A 14,337-nucleotide genomic window follows, 5' to 3' on the forward strand; every position below is an offset into this window, starting at 1 on the left:
TATGTATTTTCAAGCTTTGTTACTATGTTCATACACATTTAAGACTGTGATGTCTTCTTAGTGAACAGACTCTTTTAAGATATGTAATCTCTGGTAATTTTCTTTGCTCTAAAGTCTACTTTGTCAGATAATAATATAGCTAGTCCAGCATTCTTTTGTTTAGTGTCATCATGGCATATCGTCTTCCATCCCTTTACCTTTTTTTGGCTGTTAAATGATTCTTTATTAAACTATATTCCTTTGTAGTTTTTAAATAGTTTGAAATTCCATGGCGCCATTGTTGATGTCTTCCATCCCACTGCAGTTCACAGACTGTGTGGGTGTCTCCAAGATCTCTTTAATGATAGAGTTCTCTAGCTAAAGATCAGTGCTGAATCCCATCTTGACAATTGAAAACTGTTGAGCAATGTTTACAATCTCATCAAAAGTGGTATTTTCACCATGTTTACTGTTTGATTTTTTTTTTTTTTTGTCTCTGGGTGGTTCCTTGAGGACTTTGATGATCAGGGCAGAGGCAGAATGTACCACCTCAATCTGGACTTGTCTGTTTTGACAGGTCAGATTGTCTGTAATCCTTAGACCATTCCAGTCACCAGTTGTCTTGGTGATGTGATCATTTCCCTTGTTCCAGGACTTCTCAATTTCAGGAATATTAATATTTCAGATTGGTTAATTATTTCTTGGAAGGGGCTGTCCTATAAATTGTAAGACGTTTAGCAGCACAAGGGATCAATTACCAAACAAGGGAAAAGATCACAGAGAGCTGATCTTGGGGGCCAGGGACATCATGGCGCTGACTCCTGACTGCCCCACTAGTGTACCTCAGGTACATGACTTCAATCTCATTGGGACTGAGCTTCAGTGACATAGTGGAAGCAGATGGTGTCGGATAAACCCAGATATAGGAAGACAGAAGAAAGTTGCACCTTGGCCTTCTCCAGGTCAAAAGCCAAAAGCCTAAACCTGTACTGTTATCCTACCTGCATCATTTTATTTGAAGTGAGTTCCTTGTTGACACCATGTATTTTGTTTGTGTTTTTCATCCATTTTGACAAACTCTGTTTTTTATTTGGTTTCTTTAGACTGTTCAATGTATTGTTTGACATGTTTGGATTCAAGTCTACTACTTCATTATTTGTCTTCTGCTTGTTCTCTATTTTTTTTTTTCTGTTTTCCTTGCCTGCCTTCTTTTGCTTTTTTTGACATTTTTTTTGTATTCCATTTATCTATTGCCTTTTTTTACTGTATCTCTATATTTTTGGTTGTGCTAGGGATTACAATACATATAGTTAGCTCTTCAGTGTTTAGTTGGAATCAACACTTTACCACTCATAGTAGAATATAGAAACATTACCACAATATTGGTCCCTTTATCCTCCACTCTTTATGTTGCAGTTACTGTATATATTATCTCTATATACATGGAAAACCTCATCATAAAATGTCATAATTTTTGTTTTTAACTGTCAAATATATTTGTCAGAACTTAACAGGAGAATAACAGAATAACAGTTTATTGGAATACCTCCCACTCATATGTATATGCATACTTCTATTAATAGTGTCTTCTGTAGCTCTGGTATGTTATAGACTTTCCTGTCTCAGAAACATCTCTCTCTTTATACACATTCACACACACACACACACACACACACACACACACACACACGTCCATTTCGTTACTGAACAATACAGACAATATGTATGACTTTTTTGGTCTTTTGCTGGTGGAGTATACACTCAGCATGTGAGTGCAAACTCAAGTGAACAGTTTATCATGTAAGCAAGAATACTTTTGGAAGAGAAAGGAGATGCTATTACTAACGTCAGGACAACTAAACCTTATGAAGTACATCATAAACAGCACTGCGGCTAGGGATGAAGGACTAGTGGTGATTTGAACCACAACTGGGAGAAACCAGTGGCAACAGTCCTGACTTCATATGGTTTGAAGATCATGTAAGAGCAATTCCCAGGGATGAAATAAATCAGTCATTCAGAACCTTGTCCCCAAGCTAAAAGAGGTTTCCTTGAGCACAATCTCTCTTCATATTCACAACCATTATGCAAGGGAGGTGTTGTTATTTCCACAGCAAAGATAAAGAAATGGTGGCTTGGAGAGTAAATGCAAAATGTCCAAGATTCTCACACCCAGAACTTTGTAGAACTGACACTAGGTCTTTGCCCTATCTGATTCCAGGCACCAACCTGGAAGCCATATGATGTCAGGTACTGCATATAAACTTCCGTGACAATGGACCAGGGCTCAAATCCCAGTTCCTGGGGCAATACCAGCTCTGTGATCTTTGCTGACCTGTATGATTACAGTGGCATTGTAAGAATAGTAGCTTATGTTTATGCAGTGCTTTCCGTGTGCCCTGCTCTGAGCTAAATGCTTTCCCCATGTTATCAGATTCACACCTCATGCTAACCCTATCATGTAGTGCTATTAGAAACCATATTTTACAAATGAGGAAAAGAGTCTGAAAGAGCCTGGAAAAGTGCCCACTGCGTGGCAGATAAACATTACTTTCCCTTCACTCCTTACCACAGGTCGGAGATGGTGCATGTCCTGAACCATTCTTTGCCCCATAATATTGTTCTGGAAGATTTTAGGAGTAGTCCCTTCTCCTAATGAATGTGCCTCCTTCTCCAGTTGTTTTGAAGGCTAAAGGATTGCTTGTTATATCATGTATGTTAACTTTGTTGGTTTATTTTTTTGTGGCCAGAATCCCTCCACTTTCTTGAAACCGTTTTGTCCCATGCCTTGATTGTGGCCATGCATGGGAAACAGCAGGTGGTGCCAGATGACAGATGGTGTGGGAGCCCGTTCCCCGGTGGGAGGAGGCGAGAGTGAGCGAGCAGGCAGGCAGCTGCCAGGAGCTCTTCCCCTCTCGCTGGCGCCTCGCTCTCAGAAGCTCCCAATCCAGACACAGGCAAGGCGCTGTCCTTTCAGCACCACAAGCTCGGGCTGAGGAGGGAGGACTCCTGGCCGTCCTCCTCCTCTTCAAATTGGCTTGAATCTGCTCTGACGCCCAAGAGTGCAGCACAGTAAGTAGGCATTTGTTTTTCTTATAACAACTCCCCTATATACTCCAACCCTTTACCACCGCTTTCACCCCCACAACTACCCTGTTTTGTTTAATAACCTTCCATCAGCAGGAGTGACAAGAGAAATTCAGTTGTGCTGGGCTTCTGGGGGTGGGGTGGGAGCAGCATTTGACTTCCAAGGGAGCTGGAGAGGAATAACTGTGATATGTTTATTTAGTTGGCAATCTTGCAGTATGGGGGTTGCTAACTTTCCATGGAAGCAAAAAAAAAAAAAACAATGGCCCTTCGCTATTGAGGAAACGGAGGCATTCCATGGCTGAATAACAGGGTTGGGTTCAAGCCATTTCTTTTTTGCTTTAGGAATTTGTATCTCCTGTACAACCTATATATCATGTGAAAGGGCACATTATACATGGAGACACTGAATGCATGTATTGTGTTTTAGGGAGATTGCTGAAGGAAAACCAATATAATAAAATAGTAACCAGGGTGGTAAGATGAAATTTATCATACTGCAGGGTGACCCAGAATAATAGGATTTAATTTTGTACTAAGAATAATTTTTTTACTGAGATTATATGACTACATTAGCTCTAGTTGCTTGGATATATTTTTAAAGCTTGTATATTGTTTTTGTCAGTCTGGGATTTTTCTTGATTTTCCCAAATTTGAGGACAGTTGAACCCCGTCGGCAGGTGGCACATTTTGATGATTAAAAGAAGTTTCACTGGGTAATGAGAATCATGTCAGGAAATCTAGAGGAAGATCAATGACTGATCTCTACACCGAAAGCCTCCCAAGTGGAGCTGTTGAGGACAGTGCTATTTTCTCTGTCTTCAGCCTCTCTTTCCCTGCCTCACCTTCCACTGTAACTAGCATCCCACTGCTTGCCTTAGGTCTGGGAAGAAAGGCATAAGGATGGTGAAGCTGAACAGTAACCCCAGTGAGAAGGGAACCAAGCCGCCTTCGGTTGAGGATGGCTTCCAGACCGTCCCTCTCATCACTCCTTTGGAGGTTAATCACTTACAGCTGCCTGCTCCAGAAAAGGTAAAGCAGTTGCTCTTCTCATCAGTTCCCCATACGCCCCCCCATCTCAGGAAATAAAGCAGGAAAAAATTCCGCCCTCACCAAACCCTTTCATTCCCTCATCAGCCAAATATGTTCCTTTCCTTGTAAAATGCAGAGACATCTCTTGTGTTATTTCAAATTTATGGTGTTTATTCATTTTTTTGTTCATATATAAACACATGAGCGGGAAAATTAATCATTCCTTTTTAAAGTTTTGTCATAGCAGATGAGTAGTAATAAGCTTCTAGGTGGTTACAGAGAAAATTGTCTTGATTGTTTTGGGAAGGTGTATAAAAAATTGACTGGTATAGATTTGAGGACAGAGAATTGGATGCAGCCCAACAAACATTTAGTTTGCACCTGCTGAAGCCCTGCCCCTGTGCTAGAAGTTGGTTATAAAAAGACAAATTACAAAATCCCTATCTAGTATAACAGTTCATATGATGCATTATGGTAGATGCTATACTTGAGCATTACAAAGGTTGTGAGAACACAGGGGTGGAAACAACTAAATTCTGTTGGGATGGGGAGGGGACTGGGAGGACAGGTAAGAGGTAAGATAAACTGCAGAGGAGAACGTTTGAATTTGGCTTTTAAAGGTGAGTAAAAACCTTCCAGATATACTATGGAGGACAAGACATTTAAGGCAAGGGGCACATATATGCAAAGCTTTTGGGAAATAGCATGACTGGAGTAGAGTGTCTTTGGGGGAGGCGTGGCTGGAAATGAGTGACTGGCTGATGGCACATCTCCTGACATGGGAGTAGTCCATGAAGGACAGAGGTGGGCATTTATACAAAGGTGGGGGAGTTATGCCATGGACACAAATGGGAGAAACATTATTGTCTAAGATCTACCTGAGAGAATTTGGGGTTTTATAATGTGAGCTTTTCTACACTGTGAGAGAGATTTGGAGGCAAATGATGGAGTTCCCTGGCTGAAGAGTGAACAATGGATCATTCCATCTGTTTGATTTTCTCCCTGGCATCTCCAGGAGGGCATTGTGTGTCTTAACCAATTGGCTCTATCCAATGAACTGAAGAGGAGCCAAAGCTAGATGAAGGGCCTGGCTGATTGGCTGGGGGTTGAGTCATCATCTGTTTTGAAAGTGCAGAGGTTGTCAGTATGAGAGGGTACATGATGGTGGCAGAAATAAAGGCTCCTTGAGATATCCTGAGAGAATGATAAGACCTTCAAAAATAATTTGAACAGGCAGTTAACACTAAGGAAATATGAAAGGAGAGTATTAATTGGTATCTGCTACGTGTGTAGCAGAGGTTCTTGGGTTTTGACTGAATATTAGAATCACCTGGAGAGCTTTTCAAAATTTTGATATCCAGGCCACATCACAGAACATTTATATCAGAGTCTCTGGGGGTGAGACCCAGGCATCAGTATTAATTAAATCTCTCCAGGTGACTCTTGTGTGCAGCCAAAGTTGAGAACCACTGTGCTAGACGCCCACTTCCCCTGGGAGTCAGGGATTATGCACTCACATATATAGACAAAAAGCTGAAGGGTTAGAGAAATTTGGTTAGTTTTTCCAAGCTCACAGAAGGAGTAAGTGGCAGTGCTGGAATTTGAACCCATATATAGTGAAAATTGGAGAAGAGAAGGAAGATATTCTCTTGAGGTTTTATGTGGTTTCAGGAAGAATCTTTACCCTTTAGCCAATACCTACAGCCTCGAAAATCTGTATGTCCCAAGAATTGTGCAAGGAAAAGAGATTGTGATAAGGTCATACAATCTCTCCCCCTAACCCCTACACACACTTGTAAGTCATCCAGTTACCACAGTCTCTGTCTCCCATTATTCCCCCACCATATTCTCTCCCACTTCCAAGGATTTCCTCTTCTCCTTGAGAGAGGAGACAGGCCCAATAACCATGGAGCACCCAGTCCAGATGTACCAAAAAGCTTCCCCAAAGCCTGAAGGATAAATATACTGGACCTGCATGTGTAGAAAGGGAAGCCAATGCATCCTGAAAGATTCAAATGCCTACAGGGACACATTCTCACAGGAGCACATCACGGACTTTCTCTGATGTTCGTGACAAAGTCTTTCTACTACGGGGACCTCAGTCTCCTCCTCTGTGAAATGAGGGGAACACACCTACCACACAATGCTCAGAGCAAACTTAGATGTGGCTTCATATGTAAGGTGCCTGACACAAAATGAACTGTAAGAGAATAATAATTATTTTTGTCAAGTGCTTCCTTAGTGTTAGATGCTGTTCTAAGCTATATGTACACACACACACACATATACACACAGGTGTGCACACATTATTTTCTTTCATCCTTTCTAGTTAATAGGACCCAATAAGAGAGTTGCTACTTAAATCCAATTTTTGAAGATAATGAAACTGAGGCATGAAGTGGTACAGTAATTTCCCAAAACACATAGGTGGTGAGCATCCTGGCAATGTCTGGAGAACCCAGAACCCACGCAGTGTTGTTCCAGAACCTTTCACCTCAGCAGAAAGAAGGAGCCAGCTGGCTTGGGAGTCCACAGACTTGGGCTCTAGTTTGAGATCAGTTGCTAGCCCACAGAGCAACTCATATGAGTTGTTTCTCCTCCTTTAGGCCTGTCTCCTCTTTTCTGAGAGATAAATTGTGTTAGCAGTTTTCTGTGCTAGTATTTAGATTTTATAGTATTTACAAGAATAAATAAATTTTATCTCCTGACATTAGAACAAATATGTTAAAGGTGAATTGCACTCAAGAAACCAGTGGATCCTCCAAATGCTTAGTGACGAGAACAGACTCTGGAGCCACCACTCTAGGTGGGTTCACGTTCTTGCCCTACTTTTTATTGGCCTACCTGGGCTGATGGCTTGAAGCGAGGTTCTTAAACTGCCTCAGCCTCCTTGTGTGTAAAGTGGGGATAGTAATATTGGGACTCATCTCTCAGGGCTACATGGAGGAAGTGAATCCTGACACCAGTTGTCAGCTCTTTGATTAGGTTCTAGTCAGATGGTGAGTGTGTGATGCTAAAATGGTTATCAGAAACAAGTATATTTGACACCAGATATAAATCAAAATTACATTTTTAAAAATGTAAAATACAAAATATGCTTGGTATGTAATAGTGACAATCATCCTTCTATTTGTTCATTAAATACTCTTCAGTATACAATATGAGTTTCATAAGTTTCCAAAGAGGAAAACCTTTTGGAGGTTAAATGAAGAGGATGAGCATGCCTGCAGTCCTTGCTCTGGGCTGGGAATGGGCTTTGCAAGGCACTCACATCTGTTATCTCAGCTAATCTTCCCAACAGTCCTGTGAAGCTGGTATTTGTGTGCCCATTTCACTGATGGGGAAACTGAGGCTCAGATCAATGGCGTGACTTGTCCAAACTTCACAAACAGAGTTGAAGAGTTGGCTTTGGAACACTGGTACACCCAACACACCAATTTTTCCCTCTGCACCGTGCTGCCTTCAATAATGAGAAGTTTCCCACCCCCAGGAGAGCTCTTCCTCAAATTCTACATTCCTTCCTCTGTGGCCACACCTCCTCCTTGATTGCCCCCGTACCTGCAGGTACAGCCTGGGACGATCCTCCAGAAAGAACATCCCAGCCTCCAATACTCCCTCCACACCCAGTGCTGGAGGGTCTGGTCCTCGCCTCAGAGGAGAGACTGGCCTGCCTCATGGCTGGTGTTCCACCTCTTCTGCCACTCTAACCAGGCCTCCACACTGCACCTTAGATAGACCTCTAGACTGTCAGTAGGTCCTCTCCTGGGAACCCTTTTCAATCATGTCTACAGGGTATGACCTTCAAATCCTTACCTTGGCATTCTAGGTCCTTCGTTATCTGACCACGTGTAGTTACACTATGGCTATACTGATCACATTGGAAGGTATTCACTCACTCACTCACTCACCCACTCATTCATCCAGCACATCTTGTTGGGCACCTTCTATGTGCCAGGCACTATGCTAGGCTGTGCATAGACAGCCATGAAAAGTAAGGCATGGCCACTGCCTTCATAGAGCTTCCAGTCCAGTGGGAAATAGGATGTCAAACAAGCCATCACACAAATAGAAGTACAGAGATGCAAGTCATGAGAAGGGCTATTAAGGAAAGAATATGGTGCTATAATGTAAGAGAGGAATAAGGCTTAAGGGGACCTTATTATGATCAAAGAATGGTCAGGGGAGTCCTTCTAAGGAAGATCCTCAGTCTTGGCTGAGACCTAGAGGATGCTTTGGTAAGGGGAGTAGGGGGCAGAGGGACCAGCACATGGACAAGCATTGAGGAACCTGGAAGAACAGTCAGTAGGCCAGGTTGGCTGGGCACACTGAATGAGGTGAGAGACTTGGGAGGTAAGGTGGGGTGGATGCCAGTTTATGTGGAGCCCAGTGTATTTTCTTGAGGGGATTAAAGCAGGAGAGTAACAGGATCAGATTTCTGTTTTAGGAAGAGTCTTGTGTTTGATGTCAGCACAGGGAGCTCTGGACAAGGGATTATGCTTGGTCTCCTGCTATCTTCTTCCTCTTTCTTTCCAATCCATCCTTCTTGCAGCACCAGAGTAATTTCCCTAAAAGAGAGGCAACTGGGTTTCCTGCAGCACTCCCACCATGAATGGTGGAAGCAGAGAAGAGAGTGAAAGGCAGAAGATGAGCCAGATGGCCACCGTCTGTTCAGGAAGGAGATGGTGGTGGTGGGCACTTGGGCAGTGGCAGTGGGAACGGGGAGGTCGGTTGTTTATACAGATTTGGTGCTGGGTTTGCTGAGGCTCTGGGGCTCTGGCTCTGCTTCATTCTTTTAGCCTTCGTCCTGGCATGCTGTGGGCAGTAGGGAAGGCTGGCTGAGCGAGGCCCCCTGTCCCTTGCCTAGCTTAAAGCTGAGCTTAGTTTTTCCACTTGACACGTGGTGGAATAGACTTGAATCTAAGCAATTGGGTGGCTTTCTCTAGGCAATGGGAGCAAGCTCTTGAGAAGATGAAACGTCAATCTGTAGATACTAAATTCTGGGACATGCCTTTGGGACCTCACAGCTGTTGGTTTATTTAAGTGACCACAATAAGCAAGATGTACCCACAACCCCACTGTCAGTTTGCTACCATTATCCCCATTTTACAGAAGCAGAAACAGGATCAGAGAGGTGAAATGCTGTCTAGGACACACTAAAAGAAGGCAGTGTTGCCAAGATCTACACGCAGGTGTGCTGGGACATAACAACTAATCAATGGCAGTTTTGCAGAAAACAAGCCACAGACAGGCACAACCCACCTTGGCAAAGTCCCAGGTGAATTGCATATTTAGCAAGGCAGCTGTCAAGCTCTGGGCAAATGTTCCTTTCTTTTGCACTAATTATTAAGTCTACACATCCTGGAGGAGGCTGGCTCCCCTGGTTGTGGGAGGGAAGGAATGCAGACACATAGAGATCAATTATTGATGTTTGGCACACTTCATATTTTGCATGGTAGACCGCATGTGCTTTGTAGTTCTAGAGACCTGGGTTCAAATCTCAGGTAAGCTATTTACTTACTGTGTGGCTTTAGACAAGTTACTTAGCAGCTCTGGACTTTGACTTTTGACAACTGTATAATGAGCATATCTCCTTAACAGGGTAACTGTGAGGAAAAACATGAAAATTGTCTAATGGCACACAGATGGTGCTCATTGATGTAGTTACCTGTCACTGGACATCCAGCACATGTCTCCTGAAATTGACAGTTTGGGAAGATAACTGTAGAAGTGAAGCATGGTGAGAAGAACAGAGTTTCCAGGAATGTAGGGGCCCAATGGGGTGGACCTGGAAGGATGTTGGGCAAAGGAGACGCCACTCTTGTCACTTGGTCTGTGTGCTTTCTTGGCCTCTCCTGTGGCTTCACTAGAGGGCTTCTTTTTCCCCTGAGGCACAGGACCAGAGAACTGTGGGTCTCCCCCTCAGAGAGCAGCAGAGGTGCACATCCCTGTGGCTTCCCGGCTTCTCGAGCCTCCTTGTTCTGCTCCTCAGGGACTCTCATAGACAAATGACAAACCACCCCAGGCTGGAGCAAAGGCTCTGACTGCTAGGGGATTCCAGCAAAAAGATATAAAATGACTACTAGGCAGATTAAAAATTCTTTATTGTTTAAAAATAAAATTTTAAACAAAATATGATTTTTTACCTGTCAGGCTGGCCACAAAATAAAGCATTTGATAATGTCTAGTGTTGCTAACACCAGGGCAAAGGCTCAGTACACTCTTGTTATATAATTTGGTGCAATGGTTTTCAGAGGGTGTTTAGACACTGTTTATAAAATTTAAACTATATATACCATGTGATTGGTACACTTCATACTGGTAGGAAGTTATCCTGTGAGTATGTTTGTATGGGTATCCATGAGATTGCACTGAACTCTAGGGCATGGGTGTGGAACGCTCAGTGATTCTTCTAAGAATGAGGCAGATTTGCTTCTGCTAATGTGGAAGAAGGGACAGAAGCGTTGCTCTGTTAAAGCAACTCTAAAGAGTGTGGAATGGAGTGATCCCATTGGTGGAAACACATACGTGTTTATGTTTCATTCTTGTAATTCAGTTTTGGAAAAACACACAAGAAACCATTAACTGTTTAGGGAGTAGGGATAGGGGTTGGGGAGATCAGGTTGAAGATTTTCATTCTATAATTTTCATACCTTTTTTACCATAAGCATATATCATTTTTTACTTTTAAAAAATCACCCCCATTCACAGATGGTGAAGTAGTGCAGGAGAGCTGAAGTGACCTGTTCATGCTCGCTCACAGAACCAGCCAGGCTCTGCCTGTCGAGGGAGGCGTTTACGGCAGGGCAGTTTGCGTTTGAGCCCTAACTCCACTGCCTACTTGCTGTGTGACTCTGTGAAAGTGTATTAACCACTCAGTCCTGCTGTTTCCTCATTTAAAACAAGGAGAATAATATCTTCCTCTGAGACCTGTTTTCAGGGTGAAGTGAGAACATGCATGTTGGGTGTTTATCACAGTGTCCAGCACAGAGGAAATGTTCAATGCAAGGTGGTGGTGGCACTGGTCATCATCATCAATTCAGTCCCAGAATCCAGATCATTGCTCCTGGAGAGACAGGGCTGACCCCATGCCTCAAGGAGGGTGGAGAAGGAAGTGGTCTGGGCCTCGGGAACCACAGAGGACAAGCCCAGCAGCAAAGCTGTGGAGCTCCACGGTAAGGACCACAGCTCAGGTGGCTGACCTCCGCTCAGGGCAGAAGGAACTGTAGAGGACCAGTGTATGCACTGCCAGATAGTTGGAGAGTCATAGACTTGCTGGGCTAGCTGGTCCATTTGAGGGCATACCGGCCAACTTTCCATTCTGCCTCTGAGAAAGTAAAGGCCCAGCAAAGAAAGGAGACATGATCCCACAGAAAGAGCCTCAGACTGGGAGTGACCATGTCCATACTAGAGTCCTGCTTCTGACTCAGCCTTGATGTATGATTGTAGCAAATTCCTTCTCCTCTCTGAGCCCCCATCTCCCCATCTGTGAGTAGATGGAGTGGGACAACACTGTCACTAACTTCCTCTGAGCAATGACATTTTACCCTGTGTCCTGGGCCCAGTCTCAAGCTTCAAGGGCCCAGGGAAAGAGACTCAAACTCAAAGAAATGAGTGTGGAGTGATGAGTGAGGGGGCCCAACTACTCATCTCAACTACCCACTCAAGCCCCCTCTGGGCAACTTCACCTTGTCTCTAGAGATGGGATTCATTCATTTATTCATTCAGTCAATGGTGTTTATGGAACTCCTATTGTATGCCAGGTGTCATCAGATCAGAATTTGAGTGATATGATTCTTGAATGATGATCTTTCTAGTGGGTGGCACATAGATCTGAGCCAGAAGCTTAGATTCAAGGCTTGGCCCTGTGAGGTGCAGATCATTTCTGCTCTCCAGGACCCAGGTTCCTCATCTGTAGATGGGATCCTCACTCCTATCTCAGAATTATTGAAAGGTTTGCTGAGATAGTTGTAAAGCTTTTGGCCCAGTGGTAGTGGGTACCCCTGACCCATTTAAAAAACAAACAAACATGAAAGTTTTGAATACCAGTTTGAATACCAGATCAACCACTTCCTACTCATTTGATCATAGGAAGGTGACTGAACTCTGTGAGGCCAAATTTCCAAAAATGGGAATAGTAATGATTTAAAGGAGTTAACTGAGGATAGGGGAATGTATTATTGTAAGGAGAATTATGAGGATTAACTGAGTACACATCAGTAGGGCCCCTTGCACAGTGCCTTGCACATGGTGGATGCTCAGCAGACAGCCAGTCGTTGTTCTGCTCTGAACTTTAATCTTAGTTCTAGGGATGAGCTGAAAGGGACAGCTTAGATCTATTTTTGGCCTGTGCAAGTCCAGCTCATAAAAATACAGTCTTGCTCCTTGTCAGCACCTCTGTACTTTTATTTATTGTTCCTGCCAATCCTGGGGCCTCTCCACGTGGGAACCTCTTCATTATTGATAATCCCGGGAAGTAGTATTTTAAATTTTTATGGTCTGTACTTTGCGCCATCTGAACCACCATGTATTATCTGGCCTTGCCAGTGAAGGGGGAATATATCCAGATGAGGGGCCCTTTAGGAATGAATAATTTATCCCATTTTCACAATGCCAATTATGTTAAATTATGTTCTTCATATCAGCCACTGACAGGACAATGGGGACTGATGTATAAATATGAAAAGAAAACAAATTTATTTCTTTGCCCAAATCCACAATGATATTTGAAAATCTGGAGGTTCATCTTTATAAATATTTTTGAAACCCCACTTTACTTTAAATAATAAAAAGAGTAGAAGGACTTTGTCCTCTCCTCTCACCACCCCAACCCCATTTCTGTTATTAATCAAGGAGCACAGGGCTCCATTTTGCTCCATTTTTTTTCCAGCTGCAGAAAAGAGAGGCTTTCTTTGCAAATTTATTTTCTCTTCTCTCTCTTTGTTTGCTTATGCAAGCTGATTTCTCCAAGGTACAGCTAATAATGATTGGCTAACATTTATTATGCTTTCCCCTTCATAGTCATAAAGAAAAAAATTGGCTGTTACTATATCTCCTTTTATATAAGGGGACTGTTTCTGACTTCACTCCATGGTAACAGAACACTAAACTTCATGACATACCCAGTAGTTGGCTGGTTCCAGTAACTTGGTAGGGTTGTATTTCCCCTGCTCCTTGTATCTCTCCAGGGTAGCTCCACTGTGGCCAGAGGCTTCTCCACTACCTGGGAAGCCATTCTCTGTTTTATTGCTTTCCCGAAGCTACTCACTGCCCTCAAGTTAATCTTCAATTCAGAACCTCTATTTACCCTTCACTTCACCGGCCCTGTTTTCTGGCCATGCAAAACCACCTCACTGTGGTTCCCCCAAGTTTTCTGAGGGTCTTCTGAAGGATTGATAGTAGATGCTGTTCCTTCAGACGTAAAAGCTCTTTTCTCTGGGTTTGGGAAGGAAGAATGGAAACAAGAAAGCTGACCAGAGAGAGGAGCCATTCATGGAGAGGTGGTGGTGCTCTAGACTAGGGTGGCAGTAGTGCAAATGGACAAATGGGTTGATTGGAGAGAAGTTTCTGAGGAAGCAGGAGCTGGTGATGGAACGGATTTAAGGAGTGAAAGGAAGGGAAGAATCATGGGAGATTCCTGTATTTGATTTGATATAAACAATGGCATGGATAATGCAACTACTTTCTGAGCTGGGGATTACATGGAGAAGGAAATGTTAGGGGCAGGTCTGGCAGTGAACCCAAGAGCTTTGCTGTGGACATGGTAAATTTAGGTGTGTCGGTCCAAGGGCAAATGTCCAGTAGGGTAATCTGAGTGCTGAGTGAGGTCTGAACTGGAGATATAAATTTGAGGGTTATGAGGATAAAGATGAACTGGAAATGAATGGGAATAAGAATGCTCAGAGGGGGCTCGTAGGAGGGCAAAGAGCCCATGACCCAGCCCTGACAAAGCCTGACACTGAGAGGCCAGGTGGGAGGGGAGGAGCCTGAAGAGGACACTGAGGGGTGCTGGTCAGTGGGCAGGAAGAGGACCAAGGGAGGGGCTGCCATGGACCCAAGGGGGGAGGGATGAACAAGCCTATCAAATACTACTGAGGGGTCAAGGAAGATAAGGCCAGCAGACTGCCCATTTGTTCTAGGCAAATGGGCAAAGATACAGCTTTGAAGTGGAGATGGGGTTCTGATGAGCTGACACTTCTGTAGGGGCAAAGGTAAAATATTATCCAGCAACCTGGGTTACTT

At 43.5% G+C, this 14,337-nt stretch overlaps 1 protein-coding gene across 1 annotated transcript in view; it reads left to right on the forward strand.

Annotated features, from left to right (window-relative positions):
- Nucleotides 1-2,853: 2,853 nt before the first annotated feature.
- The window catches only part of NSG2 (neuronal vesicle trafficking associated 2), a 54,690-nt gene continuing 43,206 nt past the window's right edge, over nucleotides 2,854-14,337 (forward strand). The window contains exons 1-2 of the mRNA XM_036884822.2: nucleotides 2,854-3,051; nucleotides 3,948-4,098. Of these exons, the coding sequence (XP_036740717.1) occupies nucleotides 3,970-4,098 (129 nt within the window). The 5' untranslated portion in view covers nucleotides 2,854-3,051; nucleotides 3,948-3,969. The remainder of the gene's footprint in view (nucleotides 3,052-3,947; nucleotides 4,099-14,337) is intronic.

Source organism: Manis pentadactyla, chromosome 2, assembly GCF_030020395.1.
Source record: "Manis pentadactyla isolate mManPen7 chromosome 2, mManPen7.hap1, whole genome shotgun sequence".
Taxonomy (NCBI): Eukaryota; Metazoa; Chordata; class Mammalia; order Pholidota; family Manidae; genus Manis; species Manis pentadactyla.